The sequence below is a fragment of the Rhinolophus sinicus genome, linkage group LG12, assembly GCF_036562045.2.
Source record: "Rhinolophus sinicus isolate RSC01 linkage group LG12, ASM3656204v1, whole genome shotgun sequence".
NCBI classification, from domain to species: domain Eukaryota; kingdom Metazoa; phylum Chordata; class Mammalia; order Chiroptera; family Rhinolophidae; genus Rhinolophus; species Rhinolophus sinicus.
Genome location: NC_133761.1, coordinates 53,024,333 through 53,042,880, shown reverse-complemented (window position 1 = coordinate 53,042,880; position 18,548 = coordinate 53,024,333). Strand labels below are relative to the sequence as shown.

Here is an 18,548-nt window from a genome sequence, read left to right as displayed (position 1 = left end):
AAAGGAAAACAAGGAAAGAAAGTGAAGAATGAAAGGAAAAGATGCAAGAGAAGTGAAAGGGAAAGAGAAACATGGAGACTACTACCATTCATTCATTCATTCATTTTACAAATATTTATTTTGTGCCCAATGTATCAGGCCCCAGGGATTTTAAGCAGAGAATCACACAAATCCTTCTGCTCTTCTGATAGATAAGTCTGTCATCCCATCCACTGGGCTAATTGAAAAGAGGATGGAACAAAATGAACTAGCATGGAGAGAAAGAATGGACAGATATTAGCAGGGACATATGAAGATTAGATGCCTAAGGACAAGAGAGGTGGAAACTTTACTTCTCACTCCTGTTCATGGCACAGAACTACATCCATCTCTCCCCTTCCACACCTACAGAGTACCTATGATTTGTTTCTGGCATCTTCTCTGATCCTGTTCTGGATAATGACCCTCTGGGCATGCTGAGGGCCACACCGTGCAACCATCCATCTCTCGGAAAACATGCTCATTCGTGTTCCGTGTGCCAGGCAACGCAGTGGTAAATGAAAACTACCGTTGCTTTCTGAGTATTTCACAATCTAGTCAGCTAAGCCTGAGGATTAGGTCAAGTGTCCTGAGGAAAGAGATGGCCACGTTGACATTTCCCTTGTTCACTCTTCCTTTTGAAAAATTCCACCAGAATAAACCTATTGTAGAAAAACCTTTACTTTGTTTCACAGTTCATAAAATGTTTCCATTTGCATTTGATTCAAAAGTTCACAAGTTAGTTAGATCTGTTGGGCCTGGTTTTTCACTGGTGGATTGCTTCAGGTAGAGTCCTGACTACACTTTAAAAATACATGTTAAAGTTCATCTCCACCCCACCCCCACCCCGAAATTCATACCCATTTTTCAAAGTTTCCAAAAGAAAACACAGGATTTTTTGTCCTGCGTTTTTACCATCCATTTTATACATAAATATGTATAGGCAATACACTGTTTCAACTTAATATAAAACAGATGCCCTTAAAGCAATTTAACTAGTATGTGTTTAAAATATGTGTACATACACCAATTTATTTCCTGATTTGAAAGTGCAGTTTTATCAGACTTTTAGAGGAAAAATGCCAAATCGTGATCAGTTGTAGTAGATTTCATGTAAAAGCTCTTTAGAGCAGCGGAATAGTCTCGGAGGACTGAGCGCTTTCTTGTACTTCATGTTCTTTCACATAAACCTGATTTAGAAAAGTTTGTTGTTGCTGCTTTTTCCTTTGGAGAAACTTTATAACAACAAACAAGTCAGCCTCCGTTTGCAGTCACTGATTCATCTCAAGTCTGTAGCGGCCTCTTCTGCTTTCTCCTTGATGGATTTTGTTCTGTTTTGTCCTAAGTTTCCATGCCCAGCCCAACTGCTCCCCAAACTCCAGCTGCTCATTCCATCTTGGCTTGGGTATGTCTAACAAGCTATTTCAGATTTAACATAACAAAAACTGAACCATTGGACTTCCTCCCGAGTACATGCAACAAACCCGTTCCTATCAAGGTGTTCTTTTGAAAAAATGTGTACACCAGCTTAATGAACAGTTTCCTTTGATGTATGCAAGGATGGTAGAGGGGTGCCCATGGGATGTTTTCTGGTCAGAGATTGATGTCTGTGCCGTGAGCGCCTGAAGCTGCCATCGGGGCCTCTGTCCGGCCTTGGCCCAGGGCATCAGCTTCTGGTTTTGACCCCCGAGAACCGTCATGCTGTGTCGTGCCCACCTGTGCCCTCTTGAGCTCCTCTCTGGACCTGTTGAACTGGCTGCAATGGGCAGAGGCCATCCAGCCTCCTGCTGCCTCTCTGTCCTGTGTTGTGATTCGGGCCCCAAGGAGTTTGTCTCCTTGGCCACAGACCAGGGTGGTGTGGTTTCTCTTTCTCTGCAAATCGTGCAAAACCGCATGGCGCAGCAGGCTTCATGATCTTAGCAAACGGCAGCCGTAATTTTCTTGTTCAGGCCTTCGCTCCAGCATTTTCCTTGACTCTTTTCATTCCCCGGAAGCAGCCCTTCGAGCAAGCTGGGAGCCCATCAGTAAATCTGTTCGCACTGCCTCCCCTTTTCCCCACTGCTGCTCCCAGCATCTGAGCCACCATCGTCGCTTGCCTGGGCTGTTGCACTGGCCTCCTGACTGTCTCCTCTCCTTCCCCCCTTGTCTTTCTACAACCTGTTCTCTACACAACAGCCAGAGTGACCCTTTCAAAATAGAAATCAGATCCATTCACTCCTTGGCTCAGAATCAACGCAATGGCTTTCCATCTCATTCGGAATAAAATGCAAACATGGCTACACGTTCCTGTATGATCTAGCTACCTCTCTGATCGTATATCTCACCCTTCTTCTCACCGACTCTGCTTTGGCCACACTTGCCTTCCTTCCTGCTGTCACTCGGTACCCAAGGACGTCCCCACCTCAGTGCCTTTGACTTGCTCTTTCTCCTGACTTGAGTCTTCATCACCTCACTGTGCACATGTTCATTCACACCGTGCCTTCGGGTGTCCCCTGAAATGTCACCTCCTTCTAAGGAGCTTTCCCGAGCGCTTTGGCCTCTGTCTCTTTACCTTATTTCTTGCTTAGCATTTATCCACATGTGACATTTTCTATCATTGAGTTTTATCTGTCTCTCCCACAAGAATGTAAGTGCCATTAAGGCAGGAATTTTGTCTTTTTCTTCACCGCTCTGTATCCAACACCTGCCTGAGGCAGTGATGTGTGGCCAGGACCTAGATGTTCTGATTGGAAGTCCAGTGCTCCTTCCATGGTTCCGTATGGCCTCTTTCCTAGGTTTTAGGTTCCTGAGCACAGTAACTGCCTCTTTTATTTCTTTTGCCCCATCCCCCCGTAGGATGCATGGCCACGCCATCTCCTTGGTGAGGGGTTCCAGGCGCCGAGTAAATGCTCTGGCCTGACTGAATGACTTCCTGTGCTCGCGGTGGTCTGTCAGCACTTGCGTCACAAACACACTCAGGGTGCATTTCACTCTTTGTAGGACGAAAAGACACGTTGCTGTTACTCATCAGATACACAGTGGCATTTGGAAATTGCAAACAGTCTGAGTGAAACGTCTGCCATGGCAGGAATCTGGTTCTCAATAAACAGATTATTTGTGTCCGGAATTTTGAACACTTTATGTAACCGCGTAACTTTGGGGGAGAGGATTAGGAGTGAAACTCACAGGCCCTGTGTAAGCCTGACATGTTTTACAGGATGTTGGTATTTCTGTACTTAACCACCCAACATGCTTAAGGAAAGTGGGTCCCAGGTATGTCGTTTTGCAAATGACAGAGCATCCATAGTTGGCTTGGGTCTTTCCAAAGCAAATACTAGATTTTGTTCTGAAAAGTTTTGTTCTCTTGCCTGTGAAGTTCCTTAGGTGACTCTGGTAACCCTGATTGTCCCCTCATTTTCACAGGTGATCTGCAATTCGTTCACCATCTGTAATGCTGAGATGCAGGAAGTCGGTGTCGGCCTGTATCCTAGGTATGGCGGATGGTGTTTTGTTTACCGAATAAACAACCTTAATTCTCACCCAGCTCCCCAGCCTTTTGGAGGTGGTTAGAAAGGCCATTGCAGCAGTTCGTTCAAGAGCCAGGCTTGAAACCTAATGATGAATTACAAGAAAATTGGAAAATGTTAAGTGTAAAGAAAACAATTGTAGAACCCCACATTATAGGCTGTGGTATCCACAAAGCGGCAGACCTCAGACCTAAATTCTTGTTCTCATAAAGTCAGGATGAGATTTGGTTATTCCCCCACCCTTGCCCTGAGCCGAGTGAAGCACATGATTATTTCACCAGACTCTCTGGGCTGTACCATAGGGTTCATTTTGTCCTTTGCCTTAGCGTTCTCTGAGGCAAGCAAACTGTCAGGGTTGGGCCTTCTGAAGTGGCCTCTCTGGCTGTCACACAAGTGACCTTTACCATCGAGTGACTCCACAGTCACTCCTAGTTTCATTTTGTTTTCATGCCATTAAGGTCCAAATACAACTAACATCTTTCTTATAATTAATTGTGAATCTGAGAATTCAGTTTCTTTTCTTACTCCTCACAAGTATCATACACTGCAGGTCTGTTGGTATTAATCCCCCAAAAGCAGTAACAGAATGAATGGTTCAGCACATGAGCTCTGACTTCAGATCAGTTGGTTCAAATTCAGTCACCACTCAACTAGTCGTGTGTCCTTGGGCAAGTCACTTAACTGCCGTGTGTCAGTTTCTTCATCTGTAAATGATCCTCATAAGATTATCATGATGATTCAATTTGATAAACACACTCAGGTGCTAAGAAAGCACTTCATACGTAGTCACTGCTCAGTTACGGTGATTCTAACATCAAATATGGTGGCAGCTTAAATCCATTGCCTTTTATCCCATGGTAATAACGGGACTGGGCCACAGCCCAGAATTCATCAGGATCTAGTTAGCAAGGCCACCTGAGCTTTCTATTTAAGAGGAAGTACCCCTAATTATTCTGCATTGTAGCCGTGGATGTTCGAACAGAGGCGGCAGCTCCCCCGAAGGAGCTGAGCAAATGAGATCCTGTGTGCGAAAGGTCAGTGGTGTCTCTGCCGCAGCGATTGCTCAGAGATGATTTCTTCACAACTGAGTGAGATTTTTTTTCCCCTAGCTTCATGTTGGGTTGCCTTACTGCCTGGCATCTAATAAGATAACTACCTTCCCACACCGACCCTCAAAATGGACTCAGAAAATTTTTTATGAACAACGTCCCCAATTAGCCTCCATCTTGGGGAACATTTCAGTTCATCTGAAGTGGGCTAGTGACATTTGTGTGAATACCCCCAGCGGACTCAATCCCTGGTGCGTTGTAAACCTGAGCAGTGCCCCTCCCCGCAAGCTGAAGTGTCTTTTGCCCATTGTATTCATTAAATTTAGATGTTTGACTGTGTCTACTGAGCCATGATGCTCTCTCTTCTTGTTCTTTCCTCCAGCATGTCTTTGCTCAATCACAGCTGTGATCCCAACTGTTCGATTGTGTTCAACGGGCCCCACCTCTTACTGCGTGCAGTCCGAGACATCGAGGCCGGGGAGGAGGTAAGGAACCCATGTTTCCCAGTCCTTTTCCATCAAACACCCTCTCAGCATGGGCCTTCCCTAAAGTTAGTTGTTCCCCAGGGACAGCTTTTCGCTGTCCTTGTGCCAAGGAGAATATACATAAAACCTCTACGCAGTGACTGATTTACCCATCATTGCTTCTCCCAGATTATCGATGGGCTTTTTCTTTTAATCACCATTTTTCTGGCTGATAACAGTTCCTATTGTATGTGTATGAGAGAGGTGTGTGTGTGTGACAGAATGTATGTGTTTTGTGGACATGACAGTTCAGTGACCTCTCACATTTCTGCAAGTGGTCACCCTTCTCTTGGCAGGAAGGGCAAGCCAGCTTGTGAATGAGATCCCAAGGCTACTGATCACATTTTGAAGGTGACTCGTATTTACCTTTGTATTAAGAAAGCAAACAAGCTTTATTTTTTGGGGGGTTGTCAGTGCACCTTTACAAACCTGTCAGCATTTCTGGGTGATTATTCAAGCAAACATGTACAGGGAATAGAGGACAGAGAGCATGACCTCCAGCAGTGATTTGGCCTTGACCTTTCCAGGTTTGCATACTGCCAAGCCAGCCTCATTTGATGAGGAACCTTCTCAGAAGTCCAAGGTCTCACAGGGCAGCTGCAGGTGGGCTGCTCCAAAGCTGCTGACCCCAAGCCTGTACAGCGTTTGCACAATTACTACCCTGAGTTCTGGGTTACAGATTTTACACTTCTTAGAACCCAGTTGCCTTCTACCTTCCACTTTGCTAAAGTGGATATTTTGTGCAGTGAAACAGAGTATCATAAGCTTTTATTGCATTTATGTGGCACTCAGTCAATAAAACCTAAACTCAGAGCTACCATATTTTATGTAGAGAAGGATTTGGCATTGATAAGACTCTCTCCAAACTGATTTTCAACTGAATAAGCTATCACTTGTACAGCCACTTACTGAATTTCCAGTTTTCAGGACTAGGTACACGGGATATCTGTCAACAATATTGGGGAACTTCGATCTTTTTTTCTGGGGGCATATGTGATTTCAAGGCCTATGTGACTTCAAAGGGAGCCACTATCCACCTTCAGTAGCATTGTTTGGGAGCTGAGGGTTGGCTGCTGCTGTCGTGAATGATCGTGATGATGGTGATGCTGATGACAATATTTTATTAAATTAAAAAAACAACAACAAGTAACTTGATCAGCCAACAGAAAAGCTATTAGAAACAACTGGAGTTTTCAGAAACAACAAAGAAATTGTCTTAAGTCTTGTGTTCTAGGTTTGGCTAGATGCGATTCTCCTTGGTGATTTTCATTTAGTTGAAAACACACCTTGTCTTTTGGGGCTTATTTCACTTTTTCACATCCTTCTCTTTCCATCTCTGGAGCAACAAACAAACCCTTCCTCTCACCTGACACAAAATAGTTCACCCGGCAACAGGCCCTACATATGCTGGCGTTTTCCCCGACGGTACTTGTCAAAGCAACTTCTCGGCAAAGAGAGGATTCTCCCCCTCAGACCTTCTCCTACAAGCTTGTTCAGAAAATAGTTTTTTCCTACCATTACATGTGTCTTGGTGCGTGACGCTTTCTCTGCTCCATTGTCCCCGCTCCCTCTGCCCACTGTTTTTCCCTGTCTTAATGTTATCCACCCCTCAGGGCCTCTCAAACACCATCTCTTCTGTAAAGCTTTTCCTGGTTTTCCAGAGTTAAGGAATCTCTTTCTCTCTGAGCGCTCCCTGCTCGTGATAGTTCATATTCCGATGGCATTTATCCGGGCTCTTTTGCTGACTTCTCTGTTGAGCTACAAGCTTCCTGAGGTCAGGCAGGTGTGTCTGACTTCTGAGTCTCCTTTAGCACCAAGCACTGTACTTGCACCCAGGAGGCATTCAATAACCATTTGCTGAACTGACTTCCTCTTAAATGGAGTGTACTGGCCAGCAATGATTCTCCTTGGGGGCGCTGCTGGCATTCGGGATGGAACAGCTGTTCCTCGTGTAGGACTGTCACTTCACTGGTCATCCTAGTTCCTGCTCATTCAATGTGTGCAGCCACTCACAACACCTAAAATGATCCTGCACTGTCCAAACCAGCCCCTCGGGGCAGAGGGACTGGAGAAGGGGAGCCAGGACCAAAGGCTTTTGAGGTTGAATAAGGGGCTAATTCCTTCGTATCATGTAAACATTTGCTTTAGTTCAATTGGATAAAAAAGTAAGTTTAGAAATTTGGGTTATTTCACAACATCAACTTTGCATTTTAGCTTTATTGCTCATGAGGGCACGTCCAGTTTTAATATGTGCTATTTGGGATGGAAGTACCAGAATGCAGGCTCCGTGGGGGAAGACTCCACCGTGCCTGTAATACCGCAGATCTGCAGTCTGTATTTGTTGGGTGAATGAGGCTTGCTCAGGACAAAACCAGAGGTGGAATAGACTCTGCCTCCAATTTGAAACTACCAACGGTCCTCAGGTGTGTCCTATGGGCCCTGGAAAGAAAGTCACATGAAAGCCAGCCCATTGCCAGGGTAAGATGGGGACATTTCAAACCTTAGACAATGGGAGCTGGAAAAATTGCATGGGGTTCCACGATAACAGAAGTCACCATGGAAATTTCCTACCCTTTGTTTCTCTTCACGAGCCCCCTTTGGACCACTTTTGGACCATTTCCCTTTAAAACAGCACCATTTATAATACTTTGCTATTTACGGATTTTCATTGTAATGCTGAGTTGTTGCATATGTTGTGAGTTTGTTTTGCTTTGTTGTTGGTGGTGGTTTTTTGGGTGTGTTTTTTTCTTCCTTTTTTTGGTTTTGGGTTTCTTGTCTGCTCCTACAGAGATGTTCATATTATGGTTTAAGTCATGGCTCACAGGCTGGGTTGCTGATGGCTGCCTCTTCAGAGTTTTGCTAAGCTACAAAATATATATTGTCATCTCACAGTCTCCAAAAACATAAATCAAGAAAGAAAGCTGGACAGTCCAGGCCACCCTCATGAGAATTCCTGGGAGGAAGAGGTCGTAGCAGTTACAAACAATGCCACTGGCTGCCAGCGTTCTGTGGAGCCATATCAGTTGGGAGAAATGTGATTTGCATAAATTGAGCTTATCGGTAGCCCTAATGTCAGCTTTAATCTAAAGTGTTTAGGGATTAGGGCAGTCTGTTTCTCTTCTCAGCCATCTTCACTGATTTGCTAAGTCATTTAACAAACTCACCGCACCCGCACTGCAGTCCTGTACTGAGGTGGACATTGGGAATACAACGGTGAGTAAGACTCAGCCTTGCCTTCCTGAGTTCAGGGTATCACTGAGGAAACGGACACAGAACAGAAAACGGTAATAGAATATGAGAAGTACAGTATATGAATGTGCACGGGCTTTATAGAAGCTCAGAGCAGGGACAGCAGGCGGCGGGAAGGGGTGAAGGTGAGGGGGGCTGGGAAGGTGCTCAAACAAGGTTCCAGAGAAGTGACTCCCAGACTCTTAAATCATCCATAGAGGTAGCGTTGGCGAGGATGGGGAAGGCATGCTAGACATAGACACCGAGGCCAGAGATGGAATGGTGGCTGCAAGGAGCAGGAAGCAGTTGACATCAGTAGACTGAAGAATTCAGATGTGGCCAGCAGATGCGGGAATGTGCAGAGACCTGACCCAGAACCCATGGGGCCTTAGTAAGGAACTCGGTTCCTCTGAAGTTTCTGTAACAGTGCCTGCTGCATAGGGGCACTCAGTAAAGACGTATGGAAAGGGAGGGGGTCAGGCCTGGGGAATGTCAGGGAAGGGTTTAATCAGAGGAACTGCGTGATCAGACTGTCTGTGTGTAGGCAAGGCTGGGAGGAGGGTCAGGCTGATGCAGTAATCCAGGCTAGAAGTGATGATGGCAGAATTCAGGGGGGAATTCAGGTAGTGGCTTGTGAGGGGGGATCTGAAGGGTCTAGTATTTCGAAGCTGAAATTAGCAGGATTTGATAATTGACTGGCTGTGAGGATGTAACAGAGAAAAGAAACAAGAATAACACTAGGGTTTGACTTTTAAAAGAAGTGAGATTTTTTTCAAAGTCTTTTTTCAGTTCAGAGCCAGTATTAGTATAAAAAATTCATAATTGTGACAAGTAATTCCAGAAATGAAAACAAAATCTATCTTTAATTTGGTCTTATTAGCCACTCAGTTGTACATAATTAAAAGATGGGCTTCATGGAGAAGGGGTTCATTTTGTCTTGAGATTTTCAAGTAAGCAATATATTCAATATCCAGCAAATATCTTTCATGATATTACTCTTATGTTGGAAATGATTTATTGCATTTTCCATAAGAGCTGTACTGAAATGGCAAAGCAGTGGTCAGTGGCATTAATATTTTAATGCGATTTTGTTCTATTCCATTAAAGCATCCACTGATCAATGGCAGAGTTTCATATATATGTTCCCGCTAAATGAGCCCTACATTTAGTGAGCAGATTCTCTATTAAAGTTGGTGAATCAGTGAGTCTTTAATAAAGGTTTTCATCTTTGGATGATAAAATGATTTAGCTGCCATTACCAGTTAGTAATCTGGCTATGCGTTTTTTTTCCCCCAAGTAATATGAATAAAGATGTTTTTGCTACTGAGAGCTTCAGCTTTTGATACATTGTATTTTGGGAACTTCAGTGTCATGAAACAAAAAGGACGATGGGGCAGTCCTCATTGGAAGGGGTGTAGCTGAGCCAAGCTTGAAAGATGAGAGAGTTCTGAATAAGCCAAGAGTGGAGGAAGGGCACTGGCTAGTTAAGGCAGAGATGCATGGTACACATGGCATCGTGTGCGTTGTTTTGGGGGTGAAGCAATGTGAATAATTGTGACAGAGCATAGGGTGGACAGAGGGCTGTTGGGACCAAAAAGGCAGGCAGAAAAGCCGATGGAGATCCTTCTGCCTTTATCTCATAGGCAGTGAGAACCCATCAGAATCTTCATGTGGAGAAATGACACAATGATATGTGAGCTGTAGCAAGAGCTCTCTCAAAGCAGTTTGGAAGATGAAAGGTGGACTGAAGGCAGCAGGGAGGCCCGTTAGAAAGCCATTGCGTAGTTCAGGTAATGGTGACAAAGCAGTTACAGGACGGCGAGGGAGGCTGCAAGAGTCTGTTTATTGGGGTTAAATGAAATCACTAGTCTCCTGTTTCCCATTCACTGCCTGGCATGATCACTCATGAGTTAAGTCTTGGGTTAGTCAGGCGTGTTTCTCTAGTGTGGCAGGCCCCAGATTCATTGGCTTCACATTACGTTGGCAGTAATCACCCAATAATTACTGCCAATGGATCTGATCTGCTAGCTGGGGCTGGGTTGAGAATTAGGGTCCTAGAGTTCACCCAAGAGGGAACATAGATCAGCTCATTTTACCATGAAGGCCCCCAGAGCCTGATAATAGAAAATCAGTGTATATACTGCCCCAAGCTTACTAGTAGGCTGTTATAAAAAGTGTGCCTAGATATTGGTTGTTTGCAATTTGGGGTGTAGTGTTCTCTGTACACAAGAGGAACTTGCCTGATAGGGTGGCCCTTTGCACCTCAGACGCAGCCCTGGCTGCAGATCCTGAAGCAAAAGAAAGACTTAGGGTGTTAAAAAGTAGCTGTGGTCTCAGCTGAAGGAGCCCATTTGTCACAGAACGTTGCTTAGCACGGGCTTGAGTATCTCAGGTTTGGTGGTGCCGCGGCAGCTCCTTTAGAAGCTAGTCTCCCCTACAGCCCCTCAGAAATATGAGAAAAGCTGTGTTGTTATAAGAAGAGTCTTAGCCTTTATCAGAGGTGTGGGTGCAAACCAGAGATGGATCTAAGGCCTCGGCTGGTTTTCACCGTCTCGTGCCGCCTCTCTAGGTGAGTGCCCGGCACATAGCAATGTCATTGTCAGCATTTCTTAAGGGCAGGTCGTCTTGTGCCTGTGTGTGGAGCAGCATGTACGGTTGCCTAACGTGAAGGATCTGGGGAGCCCCCGAGCGAGATGAGGCGGTGCCTCCCGTTGCCCTGGTAATGGCCGTGCTGGATGTGACAGCTCTGGCCAGGCCAAGCCTTCTTCCCCACTGACTGCTTTCGTGAAGCTCTCCCGAAGCTGCATTTTCTGTCAAGGAGGATGGCTTCCTGTGCCTGGCCATGCCTTCAAACAAGTAAAGTCACACTGTGTGGCCCTGAGATGCTTTTTTTTAAGCCTAAGAAAAAACACATGGAGTTTTTCGCTCTAGGGAGATTTTGTCATCTCCCTCGGTGGGTAAAATCCTGCTTTCTTCCTCCCCTATAATATCCCCTTCTCCTACTGCCTAGACCCCCATAATTACTTCCTACATGTAAAAGCAAATAGAGAAGTCATTTATACAGTACATCACAACCGATATATGTTACAGAATGAGGAAAACTAGAGAAGGGTAAGGGAGTGAGGGCTGGGGTGGAAAAAAGGTTATTTTAAATAGGGTCGTCAGATTAGACCTCAGTGAGAAAGTGAGATTTGATGGAAACTCCGAGGAAATGAGGGAGACCACCTTAGCAGATCCGGGGGAAAGACCGAGGAAGCATCCAGTGCACAGACCTTGAGGTGGGATGTGGGCAAACGCAGGAGGAAGCCAGGCTGGCTGGAGCGCAGAGAGGGGGTGAGCTCAGAGAGGGAGCTGGGCTGGGCGACGTGAAGCCGCTGCTGCTCTTACTCCCGTTATGAAGGACAATTTCTTTTCCTAATCCACTGCAGACTAATATTTTTGTGAAATGTAATGAATGGATTACTAGAAAAATGGCATTTAAAAAAATGACAAAAGTGAAATCCCACTGTTTTATTATTACAGTCGCAGAAAGTTTGTCATATCAAGTTACTATAAAGTTTCTAAATGTCAACTTTTCATTTCTTTACTTATTTCCTAGTAGACTGGTAGCCTGAGGGGCTAGCAGCTGCCGGGACCCCACTTTGAGTCGTGGGAATCCGTGGTAAGGACGTGACCGTCACTCTAAGCAATGGGGAGCTGTGGGAGCATCCCAAACAGAGGGAAGGTCTGCTCCAGCTTCCATGTTCTGAGCATCCTCCAGAGGATGGAGAGCAAGGGCCCAGGGAGAAGCAGGGAGACCCATTGTGACACTTGCATTTTACAGGCAACAGATGATAGTGGCTGAGAGCAGGATGGTAGCAACAGAAAAGGTAGCAAGCACTTGGTTCGGGATGTGTTTCTAAGGTTGAGTGCACAGAATTTCCTGGTGGATTGGATGGGGGATGTGAAAGAGAGAGAAGTCAAAGACCACTCTGAGGTTTCAGGTTGGGTAACAGAAGATGAATCACTATCAACTGAGATTGGGAAGGCTCCAACTGAGGTGGAGTAGGCTGGGAGGAAATCAGGAAGTTGATTTTGTGCATTTTCAATTAGACTTTTAGTACTAGGACACCTAGTCAAGTGAGAAATGTGTAAACCTCGTGATGTTACCCAAAGACAGGTATCTTGAAGTGGAAACAGAGCTGGAGAGAAACCTGAGGGGTCCCTGAAGTGTGCCCTCCGACCTATGACCTTTCACCATCCAAGGCAGGCTGTAGTTACTGTATTTGAAAGGGTCCAAGGAAGTCAATTTAAGAGCCTCCATTCATGATTGCATTCTGACATGAAATTCTCCATCTTTGGAAATTATTTCCCCCCCTTTTTTCTGTTGTAATCAAGTCGCAAGTAAGAGAACAGTCTCCTAATTATAAAGATACCGAATCTGGTTGACCCTAAATTCTATGAGACATCTATAAAATCGATAAGGATTTAAGAGCAATCTGGCCATATCATCTGCCACCCATTTGGTTGCCAGGATTATTTTGGCTTCTCTGATTACCAGTGGTTATAGATTTTATTACCAAACCTTAGTAACACCAAACCTATAACAGCTCTCGATACTTTACCGTCTAGTGACTAAAAGGTAAGGTGTAAGTGTCTAGAGCTAATGAGCCCAGTCCTTTAAATATACTATACATATGTGCTCACCAAGTAACAAAAACTGGAAGGTCATGGATGAAAAATTTTACATGTGATTATTTGGGTGAAGACCCTGTGCGCAGTGTCTTCTCTCTCATGGGTTTTGGTGTGTATAAAACATGTTTTACTTTAATCATTAGCAATAGTAATAGCCATTTGTTACACGTGGCCGTGCTTCTCTCTGGCCCCACAGCTCACCATCTGCTACCTGGACATGCTGATGACAAGCGAGGAGCGCCGGAAGCAGCTGCGGGACCAGTACTGCTTTGAATGTGACTGTTTCCGATGCCAAACCCAGGACAAGGTACGTTGTGTGGAACCAGCGTGAACCGCCTCCCAGGTGCTATCCCAATGATCTTTCAGAGAACTGTTTTTATTTTATCCGTCCAAAAGTAGGTGACTCTCAGTGCACGGCAGGAAGCAGAAGTAATTCAATAATGCGTAGGGCTGCAGGTATTTTTTTGGCTGGAACTTCTATCACCAACCAAGCACTAAAAGGTTTAGTCTCAGGTGAGGTTTCATGGAGCTTGGAGTCTAGAGGGGCTGTTGGCATTAAACATAATTCAAAGGACGTGGAAGGCCAGAGTGCTGTCAGAGCACGTAATAAGGGGGTTAAGTGACATTGTCATTGGTGACAGCTATTGCTCAGTGATAAACATACCAAGTTGTATCTAGTTTTTTCATTTCCTTAAAATTTTTTCTGTAAGCCTTTGGGCTTCAACGCTTTTATCAGATAGCGATCACTTCTCTAGCAACTTTTATTCTCCGAGAAAGAAAGGAAAGAAAGAAGAGCCAAAGTAAATGTCATAAAGATAATGAATGAGCTTTTCTCATATGACTCACGCTTTCCTCACACCGAACCTGTTTACTTTCAGTGCGCGCACAGGTTATCTGATGGAGTCTTACTTTTGTAGAGTGTTTTACATTTGTTGGAATTCTTTTGTGATCATTATCTCATTGGAACGTAATAATTATCAATGAGAAAACAACTTAGGTTCAGAGAGACACTTCAGGGATAGGAAGAAGGAAAAAGTGGCAGAACCAAGTCCCACACCCAGACCTTTTGACTAAATCTAGTGCTTCTTCCACTATATGGCAGCTACCTGTGACCTCTGGTGCCAACATTGTAGAGAGAGGTTATTAATTTCACTGCATGAGGAAGGACCACGAGCTCATTCCAATGGTGTAGGAATCAGTGAACATTAGTTTTGCATTAAAGTAACTTTTAGAAATAGGTGAATTAAATGGGAACAGTTAGATCCACTGCTAACAGCTTTGCAAGATTCAGTCAGTCTACTTTAGTGTTAGCCTTTTGCCACTCACAAGCATAACAGGAATGAAAGGGGATCCCCTGGGATTTTTCCTCAGACTCTAATCTGGAATGGCAGGCAGCAAGCTAGCTTCCCACCCACGTCCTTGGTTGGGACTTGGAAGGCTTTTGGATGTAGTGCCTCTTACATGACATCATTATGGCAGAGCCTCAAAAATTTTGTGAATAAGTGCTTATATTTTATTAAAATTGGGGTCATGTCCACTTTTGCTTTATTGTTATAGCTGAAATCTGGCTAGCATATCTATTAACAAATAACAGATAACCCTACTAAAACTGACTCTAGTAGGTGCAGTGTGTTTCTCATGAATCCTGGAGAAGCAGTCCAAGGCGGGAGCTATTTCTCATAGATCTCATAGCATAGCCAGAATCCTTCTGTCTTCTCTCTGACCCTTCCCTGGCATGTGCTTTTGTCCTCATGGTCCCAGGATGATGGCTGCCCACCCCACTCGGTGTGTCCAAGCTCTAGACATGACAAGAAGAGGTAATAAAAAGCAAAGAGCAGAGGGAAACCCTCCTAGGCATGTCCACCTACATCTTGTTGTTCCGCACTGTGTCACGTGACCCCCTTGGGCTGTGAAAGAGGTGAGGAAACTGCAGTTTAGCTTTTCAGCCTTTGTATTGGAGGAAGGCGAGGGAGAAGAAGGTTGGGAATGGCCTTTGGTTAGGTGAGCTGGTGTCCACCATATCCATTGAAACCATTATTTTCCTCCTTTGAGCTAAAAGTTTGTTTAATATTTTATTAGGATTCTTCAGAAAAAGAGAACCAACAGGATGTGTGACGTGTGTGTGTATACAGCCTTATTACTATATATATATACATATATACATACATACATATATATGTATATGGAGAGAGAGAGAGACAGAGAGAGACAGAGAGAGAGAGAGACAGAGAGACAGACAGAGAGAGAGAAACTGATTTATTATAAGGATTTGGTTCATGTGATTGTGGGGGCCAAGAAGTCCCAAATCTGCGGTCAATAAAGAGGGGACCCAGGAGAGTTAATGGTGCAGTTCCAGTCTGACCCGGGAAAAGCCAGTGTTTCAATCTGAGTCTGAAGGCGGGAAAACAGCGATGTCCCAGCTGGAAGGCAGTTAGGCAGGAGGAGTTCCCTGTCACTTGTGGGAATGTCAGCCTTTTGTTCTGTTCAGGCCTTTCACTGACTGGGTGAGGCCCACCACTAGGGAGGGTAATCAGCTTTACTCCGTCTACTGAGTCGACTGTTAGTCTCGGCCAGAAGCACCTTCACACACATACCCAGAATAATGTGGAAGCAAGTATTTGGGCTCCCTGTGTCCCAGTCAAGTCGACACATAACATTAATCACAAGTACCGTGTTAGAGATAGGCCAAATGGTATAAACAAAAAAGACTTGATTACTCTGATAGGTTCTAGTCATTCAGTACCTAACAAACTGAGTGGTCTTGGGCAAGTCATTCAGCCTTTTAGATTTGTTACGTCATCTGTAATACAAGGGACTCATACAACTCAGTAGCAAAAAAAAAATAAAATCTGATTAAAACCTGGGCAGAAGATCTGAGTAGATATTTTACCAAAGAAGACATACAGATGGCCAACAGGTACATGAAAAGATGCTCAACATCACTAATTATCACAGAAATGCAAATCACAACTACGATGAGGTATCACCTCACACCTGGTAACAGAGCTATTATCAAAAAGATAAGAAGTAACAAGAGTTGGTGAGAATGTGGATAAAAGGGAACCTCATACACTGTTGGTGGGATTGCAAATTGGTGCAGCCACTATGGAAAATGTATGGAGGCTCCTCAAAAAATGAAAAATAGAACTACCATATGATCCAGCAATTCCACTTGTGGCTATTTATTGGAAGAAAATGACAACACTAACTCAAAAAGATATCTGCATTCCCATGTTCATTGCAGCATCATTTACAATAGCGAAGACATGGAAGCAACCTAAATGCTCATCGATGAATAAATGGATGAAGAAGATGTGACATACAGTTGACCCTCGAACAACATGGGGCGTTAGGGCTGCCAACCCCCTGCGCAGTCAAAAATCCCCGTATAACTTTTGACTCCCCCAAAATTTACCTACTAATAACCTCCTGTTGACCCGCAGCAGTGCTGATAAGCAGTTGATTAACACATATTTTGTATGTTATATGTAGCATATATGATATTCTTACAATAAAGTAAGCTAGAGTAAAGAAAATGTTAAGAAAATCATAAGGAAAAGACAATACCTTTACAGTATTTATTGAAAAACATCTGCGTATAAGTGGAACCCACATAGATCAAACCCATGTTGTTCAGTGGTCAGCAGAGTGTGTGTGTGTGTGTGTGTGTGTGTGTGTGTGATATTATTCAGCCATTAAAAAAAAGGAAATCTTGCCATTTGCAATAATATGGATGGACCTTGAGTGCATTATGCTAGTTGAGCCAGACAGGAAAGAGAAATACTGTATGTGATACAAAGGACTTAGGTGAGATGGTCTGAAGGCCACTGAAAAGCTCTACTCTCATGTTTCTCCGAAATGTTTCCTAGGGGAAGTGAGTAGGGTATTTACTTCTATGAGAATGTAGACTTGGTTTCAATTAGTTCACCAGTTAGATTTTCAAGTTTCTAGTTATATGAAAATTTTATTCTGTGTGGTAATATAAACATCTCTTCTGAAATCTCTATGCTGTTGATTTGCTCTGAAAATATAATAGAGGTAAATTCAATTTAGCGCATTCCCAAAAGATCATAAATTCAAAATTAGTTCAGTCAAAATTGAATTTACTTCAATTCCTAGATTTCAAGTTTTCAGGCTTATTTTTATGCTTTTCTTGGAGCCTAGAAAAATCATCTTAACAGGTTTCAGCATCAAGCAATGTTTATTACCAGCCTACATCTGCATGTTACTGGACTCCCATGCTGTCATGTTTCAGGAAGGCAAGAGGCCTTTAATAGTGGGTGTAATTTGCATGCATGGAGTTAGTTGTCATTTGTAATCAACAGCAGCTTAATTTGGGGAAGAAATAAAATTTATGTTTTAAAGGAGGTTTTGTGATGATTTGGCTTCTCCTGTGGCTTTCCCAAGTCGAAAGCCAAGGAAATAGAAGCAGAACAGACCAAGAGGAATTGGTTGTTGTCATAAATTTGTGGATAGTACATAGCGTGTTTCCTTAGATTTCACATGTTTTGTTACAAAAAAACAAAACAAAGCTGTATTTACTTGCCAAGACACTTTTTCTTTCCTACAGCCTTTTACCTTTGATCCTTCTTTTAAAACACAGGGTCTGAAGTATTTAGCATTATCTTTAGTCTTCAGGGTAAATTTCAAACTCTTAGCATTCAGTGTCCTCCAAAATCATGACCCCACAATCCAACTACCTTTCTTTTCTCTTTTTTCTTTTCTTTTTTTTCTTTTTCTTTGCTCTTCTCTACTTTTTCAACTTGTGTTAATCTCCCACCCAAACGATTCTGAAGTGGCTTACAGTTGCACATGCACACATACTCACATGTATATTGTACAATAGCAATCAATTTCATATTTATTTGTGAATTAAGAGTGACAAGAAATAAGATGAAAGCAGGTTAGTATCCAGAATGCATACCAGATGATCCTATACAGTGACAAGAAATAAAGCACAAAGTTACTCTAAATTTCCCAGCAGCCAAAGCTAACAGACTGATTTTTTACACACATGTTCCTGAGCTGAAGTATAGTTTTTCCTGGCACTGACGCCTGAGGCACTCACGAGGGTCCCATTGAGAATGAATGGTCAGCATTCTTATCGGAACTCCACAATAATTTAAATACCTGATTTTTATAATATTCCTCAACGTGGCTGCTTGACATAATTTCAAGTTATAACTTAATGAAAGAAGTAATGAGAAGGGTGAAAAATTATGTAATTGAGGTTCTTGTCTCTTTGATGGTTTACTTCTTTCCAAGAATAGCATGTGGACTATATAGAAGAAAGCCAGGGCCGCATAGCCTTCAGGTAACCTTTCGTTATTTCAATATTTTATTTTAATTCTTATTAAAGTGATACATGTATACACTTTGAAAAGTCAAAGTACTGGGACCCAATTGAAAACATTAGCACATTTTCCTTCTGCTCCCGCCCAAGGCCCACTCCTCAAAAGCCAAACCCTTTCAGCCCTCGGCATTTATTCCATGTTTCCAGAAACTAAAGCTCCCTTAAGTCATGTCCCACGGATGTTTCTTGCTATCCG

The 18,548-nt window shown here is 43.5% G+C and overlaps 1 protein-coding gene across 2 annotated transcripts in view; it reads left to right on the top strand.

Annotated features, from left to right (window-relative positions):
• Window positions 1-18,548, top strand: part of SMYD3 (SET and MYND domain containing 3) — a 555,690-nt gene that overhangs the window by 419,701 nt on the left and 117,441 nt on the right. For both annotated transcript variants that reach the window (XM_019730893.2, XM_074316893.1), the window contains 3 exons: window positions 3,421-3,488; window positions 4,956-5,058; window positions 13,196-13,306. In XM_019730893.2, coding sequence (XP_019586452.1) covers window positions 3,421-3,488; window positions 4,956-5,058; window positions 13,196-13,306 — 282 coding nt within the window. The remainder of the gene's footprint in view (window positions 1-3,420; window positions 3,489-4,955; window positions 5,059-13,195; window positions 13,307-18,548) is intronic.